The sequence below is a fragment of the Anopheles ziemanni genome, chromosome 3 (assembly GCF_943734765.1).
Source record: "Anopheles ziemanni chromosome 3, idAnoZiCoDA_A2_x.2, whole genome shotgun sequence".
In the NCBI taxonomy this organism is placed as follows: Eukaryota; Metazoa; Arthropoda; class Insecta; order Diptera; family Culicidae; genus Anopheles; species Anopheles ziemanni.
Genome location: NC_080706.1, coordinates 84874487 through 84889678, shown reverse-complemented (window position 1 = coordinate 84889678; position 15192 = coordinate 84874487). Strand labels below are relative to the sequence as shown.

At 43.1% G+C, this 15192-nt stretch overlaps 1 protein-coding gene across 1 annotated transcript in view; it reads right to left on the bottom strand.

Moving 5' to 3' along the window:
• LOC131285679 (lachesin-like) overlaps positions 1-15192 on the bottom strand; it is a 41987-nt gene that overhangs the window by 3416 nt on the left and 23379 nt on the right. Inside the window, exons 6-9 of the mRNA XM_058314537.1 lie at positions 8979-9076; positions 6452-6573; positions 1907-2087; positions 636-806 (exon numbers count right to left, since the gene is read on the bottom strand). Coding sequence (XP_058170520.1) covers positions 636-806; positions 1907-2087; positions 6452-6573; positions 8979-9076 — 572 coding nt within the window. The remainder of the gene's footprint in view (positions 1-635; positions 807-1906; positions 2088-6451; positions 6574-8978; positions 9077-15192) is intronic.

The following is a 15192-nucleotide window of genomic DNA, read 5'->3' as shown; positions in this document are numbered from 1 at the left end:
CATTTGTAAAAGCCGTATTGAGAAATTGTTTCTAAAATCTATAAAAGAAAGATAAATTGGACTAAGTAATAAAAAAACAACAGTTCTGCTCTACAACAAAAACCAACAAGGTCTTATGAAATCTCATCTTGTGTTAAACAAGCAATGCAAGTCATCGTGTCCTTGGCAAAGGGAAAATTATTCTAGACGCCACACGGAAACATCCATCTAGCAGTAAATCTGTCCTGTCTGCTTTCGTGACAAATTTCGTCCCATTTGTGCTTTCTTCAGCTGCGGCTCAATTTTATCCATTTTCACCACCGAACCTGATGAGGGAAATTCGAAGCAGCACAGCGGCGCACTTTCGCATGGAAAACGTGTAATGAAACAATTCATCAAATCCATCCGGAAGGATGGAGTTGTTGGCGTAAAAGTCGGGTAGGAGAGAGCATCCTGTAATTCGCACGCAGACCGCAATGAAGATTTTAAAGACGTCACAAACATCGCCACATCGTTTGTGCTGCTGTGTAATTCCCTACCCTCTATTAGGGATTCACTGTTCACTGTGCAGCTCGAGATGGATGAAACGGAAACGGGCAACGAAATGCACAGCAAACACGTTTTATCAACGACAAAAGTGGTCGACCCGCACTTACCTCGTTCCAGCCGTGCACGTTTCGCGCCTGGATCATCACCTCGTAGACGGAGTTCGGCGAAAGCCCCTTTATCACATGCGACATAATAAAATGTGTAGGATCGGATCTGGTTAATGTTGGCACTAAAATCGTGTCCTCCCAGCTGCCCGGATGTTGATATGTTTCGTTCATCTGCAAATTCGATGGTTTCGGGTTTCAGGTTTTGCAATGCAGTCGTTTGTTGGCGGTGTATGTATGTGTTTGATGTGCACGTGCATTGTTGCCACACAAAGGCGAGCACATCATTGTCGCATCATCATCACCATCACCAACATCGTGATGGCAGCGGTACAGTGCATCATCATTATCATCGTCAACAGTGAGAAAGTAACAAAAAACATCACGTACGACACCCCACCAGGGAGTTTCGTCGTTTGTTTGTGGGAAAAGCGGGCGTTTGTGAGGGTCGGAAAGGAGACGAAGGACGTGGCCGAGATTTGCGTGATGATCCATCCCGACAGCGCACGGCGACACGCGGTGACATTGGTGTTGACCGATGATAAATATTCGCGACCCGGGAGGTCGTGTACGATTTTCCGGCGGTGTACGCATTTCCGGACCGGGTACCGGAATGGAGTGAAAATGGAAATGGTGCGCATGGAAAGAGAAAAGAGTGTAAAACAAGGGTATAAAATGTAAGATGTGATAAAGGTAAATTATGTTTCGGTTATTATTTTTCATGCGGCCCTTGTCAGAACAGAGGTTAACATTACTTTGACATGAGTGATGACCGAAAGTAGGGTAAGCTAATTGAACATTAATAACTTCGGCAAGTTATTGCAGCGAGGCAAATGGAAATACAAAACATTATTTTGTTGATATGCGTGTGAATGGATGATAGAAAACAATGGATTGTTTTTAGCATAAAAACACACTTAAATGATAGGAGTAATTAATTAAGTTACCTTTAGCAAATAATGCCATTGCCAAAACAATATGTAAATAAAAAACTCATATAAAGTAAGGCTTGCTCTATCTGGAACGTTGTATCTGATAATCAACGGAGTTTTAGAAATAAATAAATTAAATTCTAAAGTTTAATCATCTATACTTCATTTAACATTGATTGGTGCTGCCACAGCACAATATAAACGATCCAAAGCTCTTTGTATTAAGAAGAGATGTTATCAATTTAGCAGACTTAAGAGTTGCTAACTAGTTTTGAACTATTAACGAAACAAAGAAGGAACAGAAAATCTACTTAGAAACTAAGAAATAATAATTGCACTCACCATCAGCTTTCGGTAGAGCAGCTTGATTTCATCCAGCGGTGGAATCGACTCTATCGTGTAGGTGAGGTTGTAGCGATCCAGATAGTTACTGTAGGCGGCCGACTGGAATGCCGCCGGCCCGGGACGGCCCGATACTTCGATGTACTTCTTCGTGCGGCCCAAGGCGTTGTCAGCCACACAGCTGTGGAAAAACGGCGGGAAAGCGTTCCACGGACAGAGAGAGAACGAGAGAGAAACAAAGAACACGAGTAATGAGAACGAGAGGCGATCATCAAGAAACGGCGGGCGAAACTTTTCCCGTAGCTCGTGGGAAAGCATCTCGATGGCGTGCGGGAGAAAGTGGTGGACGTTCACACCAGCAAGCCCCGAAGACGTCATTAACACAAGCCCACGAGTTGTTGCGGTAAGCCGCGAGACGGTGGGAAGGCTTGCGGTGGTTGCTTTAATTCCTGCAGATAAGCTGCAGTTTTTCGCCTTCGCGCCCACTGTGCGGGCTTGGCCTAGAACGGCACAGAGTCGGAAGTAGATTTCCTGCAATTTTCACGACCGTAAATCATAAAATTAGGAAGAGATTTATTATGTACTGGTCGCTGTAGCTGTCGCTTCAAGAATGTAAAAGCGAACTCAGTCGAATGAGCTGCCAGCTTAAGATTTACGAGCCGTGTTAAATTTTAAACGGAGCTGTCTGGTTTTTGCGGGCCGGAAACTAGGATAGCGTCGAAGGAAACATATTCACCGTTTAATTGAATTCTAGCTTCGAAGACAGATTCTACTCACTGACAGTTCTGATATCGTTTAAGAGCTAGAATGTGCTTTTGAACGTTGGTCTGCTTTAAGGCACTGCGAACTGCGACACACTTATGCCGTGTTGCCCGACACCTACACTAACCTTTGGTTGTTTTGTTTTTGCTTTACCCACAATTAAACCCGTCCTAGTTTTCACTCAATTTGTCAAATACCATCCCGAATGAATTTCTCACGAACCAATTTGCAGCCCTAATTAATCCTATTATTAGAGCCCGGTTTCAGCTTTCTTTTCCCTGGCCGGGCTTTTCCACAGAGTAAAGTGCGATGCCCGAATGCCAATTATTGTGCGGGCGGCTCGTATGCGAATCGATTCCCGAGGCTCCATCACAAACCGAAGAGCTCAACCGTTCTCGACTCGAGCCGTTCGTTATTTGCAGCTTAAAAATACGAGCCGGCGATGCGATAGGAAATTAGTTCCAATATCCAAAGACGACGCAACGCTCTGGGGTCATCTTGCACCTCACGCTTGCTAATGGAGGCGAGCCGGACACGGGCACGGTAAGCAAAGCCATCCCGTCGCACCGTGCGCGTGGTTGGAGTGGTTCGTTCCAAAAGAATAAATTGCTTTTCTCATTTCCTAAAATACCGGCCCGCTTTTCCCGGGAAAGGACGTTGGATGAACAGTTTTGGAACACCGCGGAAATTGGGTATTCATTTTTGAACAACTCTGTCCACCCGGGAAAGTGGCTTGTGCGCTGCTGCAATCCCCGGGTGAAACAATTGAGTATGAACTGGGTGTTCCGTTTGTCGACATATATTATGTGCCCCCCACTGGAGGATGTTTCATTCACGAAGATGATAAACTTAATCCGGCCTGGTTAAGCTGTGTCGTAAGGCTTAAGGATTGAAACTTCTCCAAGTCCATCATAATTTGATGATTTATTTGAAAATATTTTCAAATGAGTTGAACACCATAAAGCTTAAAATAAAATACACTTCATCGCAACGTACGAAGGTGAAAACAAAAAGTTATTCGTCATCAACCGTTGGCCCTTATCATAATTATTCAATAATGTATACTACAATATTCAATTTCTTAACATGTAAAAAGTTATTTTATTGTAATGGGACGTCAATGGTTAAAACAAAGTTGTGGTTGGCTTTCAATACTTAAAATAAGTCTTTTTAAACCTTAAGTTGAAAATAAGCAATGATTATCTTTTTTAGCAGAAGTGTCAAATTTCATTTCATTGCAGTGAAATATTGCATCAGTTTTAGATATTAAAGTTGAGTACAAAAGACCTGGTTTAAGGTGAATACAACAAACTGGCCAAATAACGTTTGCATTAAAAAACATTAAAATTTTCATCGGCGATAAAAAAAAGTTAACGGAGCTAATTTTATAAAGTAAATTTTATTGTAAAGAGACATCTTTTAATTACATTTTAAAAAATATTCTGACGGCCAGTGTGCCGGTCTTACGGTCCTTGGCCGAAACTTTAGCCATAGACGACAAAGCCAATCGTGTATGATGTTTTTCAGTTGTTGTGTGGCATTTGTCAAAAAATGCTAATCCGTTTCGACTTTAAAATGTTCGAATAAGACCTATATTTACGTGTTGTGAATGTTTTTTTCCAATTGGTTGTAGTTAAGAAGCATAAGAAGGGTTAGCAGTGTGGAGTGTATCAATTATATTTGACCCGTTCAACTCCTCCGATGCTCTTTGAGCATAATTTACTGTAGCTAGGTATGTCCAACCCATTGTATCATACTCTTTACGATGTTTTCTGATAAAGTTCCTTTATTCCGGATGACACTGCACATTATACACTTTCCCATACTTTGTGCAAATCCTTCTTGCTGGTTTTCAGCCACGATATGGCGTTCTATGGGAGTTAAGAGACCCCAAAACATTTTGAATATACTGTAACAAACTTCAAAACCAACATAAAGAACCAGGGTTTTTTTCCCATTTGACACCGTCTGGCTTTAAATAATCTTTGGTCATGTTTTAACATTCAATCAAACGTAGAAAGTTTAATATTTTGGCCACGGCCAGTTGTCAAACTTGTTCTGACTTTAAAAGAATTTCCACCCCTAATTTGCTTTTCACAGAAAGTTGCTAGCGTTGTCCGTTTTTGCATGAAAAGTCGTTGAAATTTGTCTATTTTTTAAATGTAAACGTTAGTTTCAGCACATTCGGATTAGAAACTCTTGTTTGTAGGTATAAATTAAAATAACAATCGATAGTTTAGTAGTAATCAAGTATCCGATGGGACCAGACTTCAACTTGGTGCACTAGTTCATTCAAATATTCTTCAACAAAACCCCCAACTCATTTTTGACTTATTAGTTTAGGACGGTACATCTACTCCACACTGAACCTGGAAAAGAAAGTTTGTTAATAAACTCTAATCCACCGCACCATGTAAAGCCAATTTGGAATATTTAAGAAGCTTTCACGTGTCACGATTATTGGAACAACCCTCCAAACTACTGAAACAACTTTGCTTCTGCTCATCTCTCGCCTCAAATGGTCCATGCTGACCATCTGCTCGGATAAACTTTGCAGCAACCAACTCTTTGCCAGAAGCGTGCCGCACGACGCTTGGAGTTGCGTCCTTATGAGGTGGTACATCTTTATTGCCGCTCGAAGAAACACAGAACTACAACACGGGATCCAATAATGAAAGATCAGCACTATTGCTTCACCGACCCGGTCGGTAACCGGCCTCCAATCGTAACATCCTTGGCCACGGATGATGGACAGTTGGAAAGTGGTTTCTGTGAACTAAATCCCACCTCTCGTACTTCTCTCTCCCCTTCCAGTTTATACGGAGAGGGAGGAAGCGAACTTTGCGAAATGATTTCAGGCCAAGAACAGCGAAGCCACAGTCCGGCCCCTCCGTTGTGGAGGATGATTAAAATGATTTAGATCTGAATTTTTAAACGCTCTTTATGACTCCACCGGGAAGCTTTTCAAGGCGCCCAAGGGGAAGGCCGAATGTGGCGGCGGAGCGGCGCACACAAGGGGAATCCTTTTTTGATGGATCATCTGGCAGGCGAGAACCGAAAAGTCATTTATGGACGTGGTTTTCGGTCGGTTCCCCTCCGCCCCCAAGCCTCGCTCGGCGAACCGACGGGCATAAAAGCTTAAAAGTTTGATTATTTGCCGAGCGAACGGCGAAAGGTTCTGTGCGGTTAGTGCCGGTTTCGGGTCCCGGGGCATCCTTTACAAAATGAGTTCTTACTCGGCGTCCGCTTCCTTGCGGTGACGAAGGTATGGCCTGGGAAGGCAGGCAGAACGGGTAAAACTTTCTCCGGAATCACTTTGCCAGAAGAGTCCCTCAATCACCGGGAAAGGGAGTGTGGGAAAGAGAGCGACCGAAAGTTGATGTTTGATGTCCCATCGGCCAGCCCGCCCGCCCGCCCGCTTCCCGTGGCAACAGATGAAAGATGAAGTCATTTGGTTAATTGTTAACGAGCGATTGCAGCGCAGGCTTTTCACGGTCGGGTTCGTGCGCCATTCGGGCGATTTGTTTTGCGATAATTTTGCCGAGAGTGGAATGCGAAAAGTTTTGCTTATTTTGGTTTTAGTTCGGGCAAGGTACCTAATTGCCGCATTAGATCCCACATTTTGACCCCTGAAAGGGCACCTCCTATCGTAACTGGTGCCGATTAGAAAAAGTGCTTAAAGTTGAACGATTTCAATTTCATACTTTGCTAAAGAAATGTTGAGTCCAGTTCGACCCGCTTCAATGGTGCCTCATAAAATCGAACCAAACTGAAAGGACTCACCTGTAGTTGCCAAAGTCGGACTGCTGGAAGTTCCTGATGTTTAGCGTGTATTTATCTCCCCTGGAGTACATCGACCGCCGATCGGTTGGATCCAGCAGAAATGAGTTTTGGTACCAGAGCATCTGGAAAACGGGAAAGGAATTAATTTGCATACCCGTGGAGTCTGGCTCCTGTAATTAGTGTCAATCAACAGATTTTCATTCATTATAACGATACGATAATCGATGAGGATGGATCGGGAGGTCCCTCCCGGGGAAGGAGTTATCGGTTCGTATTAATTTTTCATCAACCAGCAGTCGCCGTTATCATCATCTTGAATAGTTTTTCATCGTGTGGTGTCAGGTTCTCCGCTTGCCGTTCTCCCCTTAGTGCTTGAAACAAAAACCCCTGAACATTGTCATCAAGCTCCCAAGTAATGACCATGAATAGTGTATGCAAAGTGGCCGAAAGAAAAAGCAGAAGAAGCAACGGGGCAAAAAATGAACTTCTACCCCGCTGAAGTTTTAATTAATCTATGAAAGTTTCAGACTAATACGGTGCGCAGCCGAGAATGTCTGCTGATATTTCCGTACCGGGGAGACTTCCGGATTTTCAACTTCCGTTATCGTGCGTTAGGATAAGTTTCATTCTTTTTCGTCCTGTCGAGCTCGGCGCGCATTTCACGAGATCACCGTGTTGGGACAGTATTATTTCAAGCGCTTTCCACCGCTTCAAAAGGTGGGTACGGAAGGGGATACTTTTTGTCTAAAAATTCTTTCGTCGTAGCACAAGTTGCATGCAGTAGCAGCAGCAGCATCATCCAGCAGTGAAAAAGTTTCATTCCGACCTGTCACCACTGCCGCTTGGCTAGTTTTGTGGCTCGCAATGGCAGGAAAGTAGAAAAAGAAGAAAATGAGAGGACAGGAAACACGAGGTTTCCTTTTTTATTTCAGAACCCACTTGCACAAATTTCGCAAAGGATTAAAAGACAATTAAAAACGAAGCTCTTCATGCCGATGATCCATTTTCTTGTGCTGCCACTCGCGCACAGGGAGTTCACTTCACTTGCTTGAAGAAAGTCGGACGTCGCGCGTGCTACATACAGCCTTCAGCTTCATTTTGTATAAAACTTCCCGCTCGGTAGTCGGTTTTTTTTTAACTCCTTTCTCCTTGTCAATGCCGATGACATTTGCAAGAGAAAAGAAAGAACCCCCACAACCCCCCTTTCCCCCGCGATCGATGGAGTGCTTAGGCGGCTGACAAAACGACGATTGTACCGTACGAAGGTGCAAGAAAAAGGAATCTAATATCGAATTAAGTGAATGAAATCAACGTGCGAAAGGATTGGAGTTTTAATTTATAAATGCTAATTTACTGAGCAGCTTCTTGCATGCAAATTGGAGAAATTAGAAGGGAATTCCAATTGCGGATGGGAAAACTACAATCGGTAGTGATGTCCTAGTATTGAAGTGAATTGGCCAATTTAAAAAGGTGTTCTTTTTTCTGGTCGTTTTGTCTTTGCCTTTGGCTTTGTCTTTAAACGAATTTTAAAGCTTGTTTCATACTAAGTAAAAGTGATCTAACTAAGTACTTGTTTTAATCAATTAAATATTTCCTTCCTCATCAATGTTCGTACAATTTGACTTTCTTCTGGTTGAATGGCGAAGAGTTTCAAACTGGAAATCATATTTCACGAACTTTAGAAAGATCAGCATAAAATCAACATCAAAATACAGGCAACGAACGTAGAAGTTTCGTTCGCATCTCATTTGAGTGACATTTATTCCGCGCGCCGATGCTGCAGGCAGAAAGCAGCACGTATTTGGAAAACTTATTTACCCGTAACTGCTGCAAGAGTTACAGTGTAAATAAATCGTTAGCAATTTTATTCGCCAGCCAAAAAAAAACGGACAAGAAACCGTTGTGCAAAAGTGCAGCACCGAGACCGGAATGTTTATCCCAAAGTGGATGACAAAGTTTGACAGGAAAGTTGTCACATTGCTGTAAAATCCTAAATGCATCCTGGACAATGTGCTGGTGGGGGGGAGGGGAGGGGGGAGTTTGGAAGGGGTGAAACAAGTACAAACATCGGCTGTATCGCTATGGAGTGCCTTGGGAGGAAAACAAGATGGTTGTACAACCAAGCGGTGTAGAACACTCAACTCTCGGTAACGTGATCCCTCAACCTCTCTTGAGAAAACTATGAACGAACCGTCTCGGATGCCGGGTTTCGCTGCAATCGTTTTGACTTTCGTCGCCAAGCTCATCGCCTCATCGTCGTCGGCGTCGTCACCATCATCATCGTCGACCACCGTGCAACATATCTCATCGGGAAACGATGCACACTTAATCATATACCTTCCCGCGTGCGCAAGAGCCCATCTTCCCGGGCAACGACAAAGTTTTCTCGACTCTTTGTAAGCTGTCAGAAATCGTAACAATTAGTAGAATTTTTCCTAGTTTACTTTTCACTTTTCCCCGAGCGCGTCGTGAGAGGCAGAAGAGTCGGGATGTTGGTTGTTCGGCAGAAGTTTTAATGAATCCTTACCTCGGAGTTAACGTCCCCGTGCACGATGCACACCAGATCGATGTCAAAGCCCTCGCTGGCGTGAACCCACGTCTTCTCGACCGTAATGTCCGGGGGTGCTGCATGGAAGGAAGGGAACAAGAAACGGAGATGATTACGATTAGCTGACTCGGTAGGGGTGTGATCTGTAATAACACATTGGATGGAATATTTAAACGTTTAAGAATGTTCATTAGCACTGACAGATTGATTTTGCGATGATTGTTTGCTTTTGATTGCCATGCGTTCGGTAATAGATGTCAATGTTCTTTAATAGTAAAAAGTTTTGATAATTGCTCCCTTCAAACACACCTGGGCACTGTCATATGGAAATTATATATTCTCCGACATTTCCCAAATTCATTCACGATGCATATGCAAACACGGCGAGCTGGATGAATACAGATTTATCCTCTAAGATTAATGCGACGAAAAATAAAACCACATAATCATGTGAAATCCATGCAAATGTTCTGCTAAGTGTTTATGCAATTTTCGTGACGCTTCACCCGTGCTAAACATCCGCCGTTCAGAAGCGTGTACCGCTTTTTCTTTCGTAACGATCGGGCTCGTTACGGAATAAAAAGGATTCCCTCACCCAAAACACGTCCAGGCACGTACCAAGATTGCGGAATGGAATCGTCGCCGTGGCACCTAGAAAAGGAAACGGAACGTTTCCGGCAGTGCACATTCCCGAGCGCAATTGCACATGCATGCTTCTCGTGTGCAACAAATTGGGAAATACGCCATTGGCACGAAAATCTGAATAAAGGTAAACATTTCGTTGGAGAATGCCCGACTCGCAGCGGTCGAATCGATTGAACGCCAAATGCGACGCCGGGTCGCAAATATTATTGCCAATGTGCGAATGGCGATGCTGGCACGACACGAACACCAACACCGGCATCTGTCCACCATCCATCCCAATGGTGCATATCTTGCGTCTTCCATCGCGATGTCGCTGTAGAGTTCACGCATAAGTGCCGCCTTTTGGTTGTTTTTTACGTTCTTTTTCTAGTGCTTTACGACGGGATGCGCGTTCGAATAATATTCTGAATTTTCAATCGTTTGCTATGCTTCTTGAGTGAAATTATTTGCCCTATTGAGTGAAACTGCGCAGATGCCTTTTCAAACTGTGAATAAAAGTGTGATGCAGGGAAAGGAAAAGATGCAAATCCATGGTTTGAAATGTTCAAGAACGGATGTTTAAACGTTATTGAAAGTATATCCGAAACGAACCACATTTTTTGGTTTCTTGAAATGATAAACCCTGGCACAACAGTGGATAACATGAATGAATAAATAAATTCATACCCATGATCGATTAGATTTAATATGCTATTTTAAATTTGCAAAAAAAACATTGTTTTTTAATATAAACTTAATACAGGTACTCCTAAAAGTAAAGGTACAGTGTTAATTACTATGTTTGACCTCAAATTTATTTGTCAATCCTCGTCGTAGCTAGAAATTACACAAGTAATATGTAGAAGAACAAAAACCTATCATATGAGCAACAAATTATATGTTTATTGGCTTTTTGAGCTTAGTTTTGTACCATTGACTAATTAAACACCATTTAAAGAAGTTAGAACTCGTCACAAAGTTGTTACCTCATGAATTGTAAACCACTATTGATGATAAAGCAGAGTGCACTATAGCAATTTTTAATATTTTTGATTGATTCGCTTATACTGTTAAGGATTTATTAAGGCCATTTTACAGCTTGAAACCATTACTTTTGCTAAATTCCGATACCATTCACTATGGTAATTCAAATTTTTGCTTGGGTTTTTTGTAGGTATCATGTATCCGAAACAAGTTTTCGGAAATGTTCGTCTACAGTAAGAGTTAGTTAAAATATTTGGCGTCAAACGTATTCAATATGTGAATACATTTTCGGTAGAAACTGCTATGTTTTATTAAATCTTAACTAAAAGTCGAAATGTCAAAAGTACTCGTTTTACGTCACTCATTATGGAACATTATTTTCACTAAGATTATTTTGACACATTTTATAACTACTCTGGTATCGAGTTCGTGTATGAAAGGAAACACTGGGGATATTGTTATTGAATAAGTTATTCTTTGAGCTTTAATGAGTTACAAAAAGCTTCGTCTGAACTGATAACATAGCCGCATATAAAGGAGCGCAGTTTTATCGAGCCACCGCATTGTATTGTGTTAATATGGTTTGATTGACGCGTTGATTGACACCCGGAGCGTTTTTCCTTGGGAGTTAAACTAGATCCTAACAAATTATGCTTTGGGAAGTTAATTAACATTAACGAAGCGTGCATGAAGTTAAACCCTCTGCCCTTCTACAAAGCGTCACGACAACTGCATGCAATCTTTAATTCATGTGCCAGTCGCAAACACAGACAAATGGACTCCGACTCCGAGTGGATTTCGCCGGCTCGCAGTGAACGGTGCAAAAAACATCGCGAAAACTATGTTGCCACCGCCAGCAGCAAACCCGCTGGCGATCGGTCAGATCGGTTCGGTCGGTGTCATAATTAACCGAACCGGCGGTAATGAAAATAACGATCTCTTGGAAGTGCGGCGCGCATGGCGTGACCTTGACCCACATGAAAAACACATCACTCCAGTCAAGTGTAATAATTGGTACCCTGCGGTGGTCGGTGAAACGTTCGACAATGGACACGGTTGCGGTTAAGAACGGGAGACGAGGAAATAAACACTCCGAAATGATTTTTAATTCCGCTACGCCGGCGCAAGGAGCGGAGCGTTGAGAGCGGGAAGCGCGAAGACAAGAAACGCTCGTCAAGACATCAGCCGTCACAAGATAAATCTTGCAGCAGCATGACGAGTTTTATTGTTTTCATTGCGTAAGACAAGACACGCAGTCTCACCCCGCCCGCCCTGTGAAACCCCTTCTAACAGGGTGGCATATTCTTTTCATAGTTTTTTTTGTTTCGCGAAAGCGAAACCTGTTCGTTCCGGCCTCCAGGCGGGGAACCCTTTAGCGGCCCCCGGGCACGGGGAAGAACACTCCTCCACTGTGGTGGAGGCTCGTGCTCGAGATGCAGCGTCGATGAAGCATCGCAGTAACCGTGCAACGGTGAACCGAAGTGGACGGTTTTGGCATCTCCTCCGGCAAACCTGCAAGCCCTTAACTCCGAGCATAACACCAGAACCCCTGTGTCCCTCTATCGTCATCCTCGGATAGGTGACAACGCGTGATCTTATCGCCCAAGACCGCAGATACGCCATACGAATGGGCAATTAACGTGAGCAAGGCCTTTATGCGCGACAAACATATCGAACGTGTTGTTTATCTTCCTCCCCGATAGAGGGACCGTCTTTCGAACGTGTCTGTGACCCCGGAGACGCCAGTCGTTGTTTATGCCACCGAGAAACGCGTGCCGGCCGTGCTTGTGTACGTCACATCAATTAAGTGCGCTCGAATCGCAGTTCCAATTGAAATAAATCGGATACCAACACGGCGCTCGGTTTTGCTCCCTGCGTCTGGCTGATGAAATGTGATTCGGGGTTGACGACTCGACGGTAGATGGTTTTTGCCTGCAAGCTTACAAGTGTGCCCCAGTGAAAATCCTGTTCATCTCGAGAAGCAGCTTAGAGTCGAGCGGTAAACCGCGGTGCGATGGATGCGAAGAGAAATGGTCGCGGTGTGGGTAGTGGAAGCGTGGAAAAGAATCCGCCACCGGAAGGTGTCGAGTTGCTTCCGATAAAAGCTGACGGAAGGTAATGTGAATATCAAGTGCATGTGTAGTTGTTTTGTGGTAACCGTCTAGGACAATTAACAAGCTGCTTGAAGGATATCCTGTCGCGAATTACTTCAAACACAAATAGATAAAGGCTATAGTATATGTCTTCACTGGTTGTTCAAATTAATGGTTCTAGTGCCCGAGCAGAAACTACGTTTCATTAAGTGGTTACTAAACACCAGAAGAAAGTTTAACATAAAAATGCAAAGGTGCAAGCAAACCTTATTTTTAGGAACAAATTGATATAAATTTATATTCAGTAATTAAAAAGGATACTTTCGTGAACAAAGTTATGTAGATTGCATTTAGATAACACATATTACAAGAAATAAATTTAAATGTAATGAAATCAACAAATCTTTCAACAAATCTTATAAATTGAAATCTTATTCCTTTGGAACAAAATAATATCAAACATTCTTTTACATCTGTCACAAGCTTTAGCGCTATGATTTATTAAATGTTCTCAATACATTACTAATAAAACGTTAGGGCAAAAGTTATTAGTCGGAATGTCATGAAAAATTCAGAAAATGTTTTACTCAAGTGTTAAAAGATGACCTGTTCTTCGAAACAGTGTTGCTTTAAGTGACAGATTCCTAAATGGAATAACGTTTGCATTTATCATTTTAACCAAGAAGTAATTTCGAAAAATTGGTACAGAGTATTGAGTTCAATGTACTTAGTATTGTCAAACAAATAAAAATTGGCTTTTTCTTCCTCAATGCTCTTAATGAAATGAGTTGGATGAGTTTTGTTTTCAAAACTTATTTATGCATCTTCATTGAATCAAATAAGACAGAAAGGGGTTTCCAACTTTACACTGCAATAGTAAATACTCCATGAACTTTTTAATACTGGTATTAAGTTCTATAATACGTATAATCTTGCTCAAGTGTTCAGTTACTGTTTCTAAAGCAATTGTTTGATAGTAGGATCGAAAACCTTCACAGGAAACCTTGTTTATCTCATAATCACCAAATGTTATAGCCTAAACCGTTTCAAGGTTTCCCAGCGTCAATTTGCGTTCGACGTGTTCGAAGCGAGTATTAAAACTGTTAACCGTGAATGAATTGCGAAAGCTCACCGACTGACAGTTAAGCGTTTGCCTGGTTTTACGATAAGATCGACTCCATTACTCGTTTCAGCGCAATCTCACCGTGTCTGTACAATCCCTACCAGCACCGGAATGTGCCAAATCCGACCTCGTAAGTGACGCTTTCGCGCGCCGTCGAAAAGAAACCCCACAGCCAGAGCACAATGATGCCTAAATGATCTTTATCTGTCTCACGCGCACCTCCACCCCACAGCACCCTCGGTACGTTCGTGCACGTCATGAAGTCGGCCCTCGGCATTGGCATTCTGTCGGTGCCGTACGCGTTCAAAAATGGCGGCCTGGCGTTCGGCGTTTTCGGCGCGTTTTTCTTCGCGATGCTCTGCTCGCACAGCGCGCACATTCTGGTACGTTCGAGGGGTTCGGCGGTGGCGAGGTGAATCCGGTGGTCGTAAAACATGGTTCAGTCTCCCGGTTTCAGGTTCACACGTCCTACATGATCTGCAAGAAGGAGCGCATCCCGATGCTGGGCTTCGCGGAAACGGTGGAAAAAGCGTGCTCCTACGGGTCGTCGGGCGTGCGCGTCCTCGGTACGATCCTGAGGTGAGTGGTTCTTCCGTTCGCTGGAACGCATGTTTGTTTGCTTGTTTGTTTGCCCGACGTCCCGCAAATGAATCTCCGTAGGAACGTCATCGATTGGTATCTGATGCTGACGACGGTGGTCGTCTTCATCGTGTTCGTCGGCACGACGCTGCGGGAGGTGGTGAACTTTCGCGCCGGGGTGGACTGGAGCGAGCGGACGTACATCCTACTGGTCGGCGTGCCGATCCTGTTCATCACGCAAATTCGCGAGATCAAGTATCTGGTTCCGTTCTCGGCCATCGCCGGCTTTCTGATCATGGCGAACATCGTCATCTCGCTGGTGTTCATTTTCCAGGAGCCACTTTCGTTGGAAAATCGCCGCATGCTGCCCACTGCGTCAACCGTCGCACCGTACATGGGGTGAGTTGCTAATTGCAGCTCCAATCACCAATCATGTTTTAGCCAGACACCTTGTTTTTTAAAACATCGGTATATTTTTGATAGCAATGAATCTTTCCTCTGTTCGATAAAATGGAGCAGCCGCTTTACGTAGTTCTCGAAAGATGGAAATCTATTGTTTGTATACATCGATTACATTTCATATTTAGTTACTATTTGTGTACATTTATCTTTGAAACTACTAATGAATTAATTCGCACAATAGACTATGTTATTGATAAGACACAGCTTTAAAAACAACAGTTTATTGTATTAAAGTAAGATGATTGCAATTCACAAACTTCTAAATTCAAGACATTGTTCTCTACACAAAGAAAAGAGAATTTGAAAATATGGAATTTATTGCTTCAAT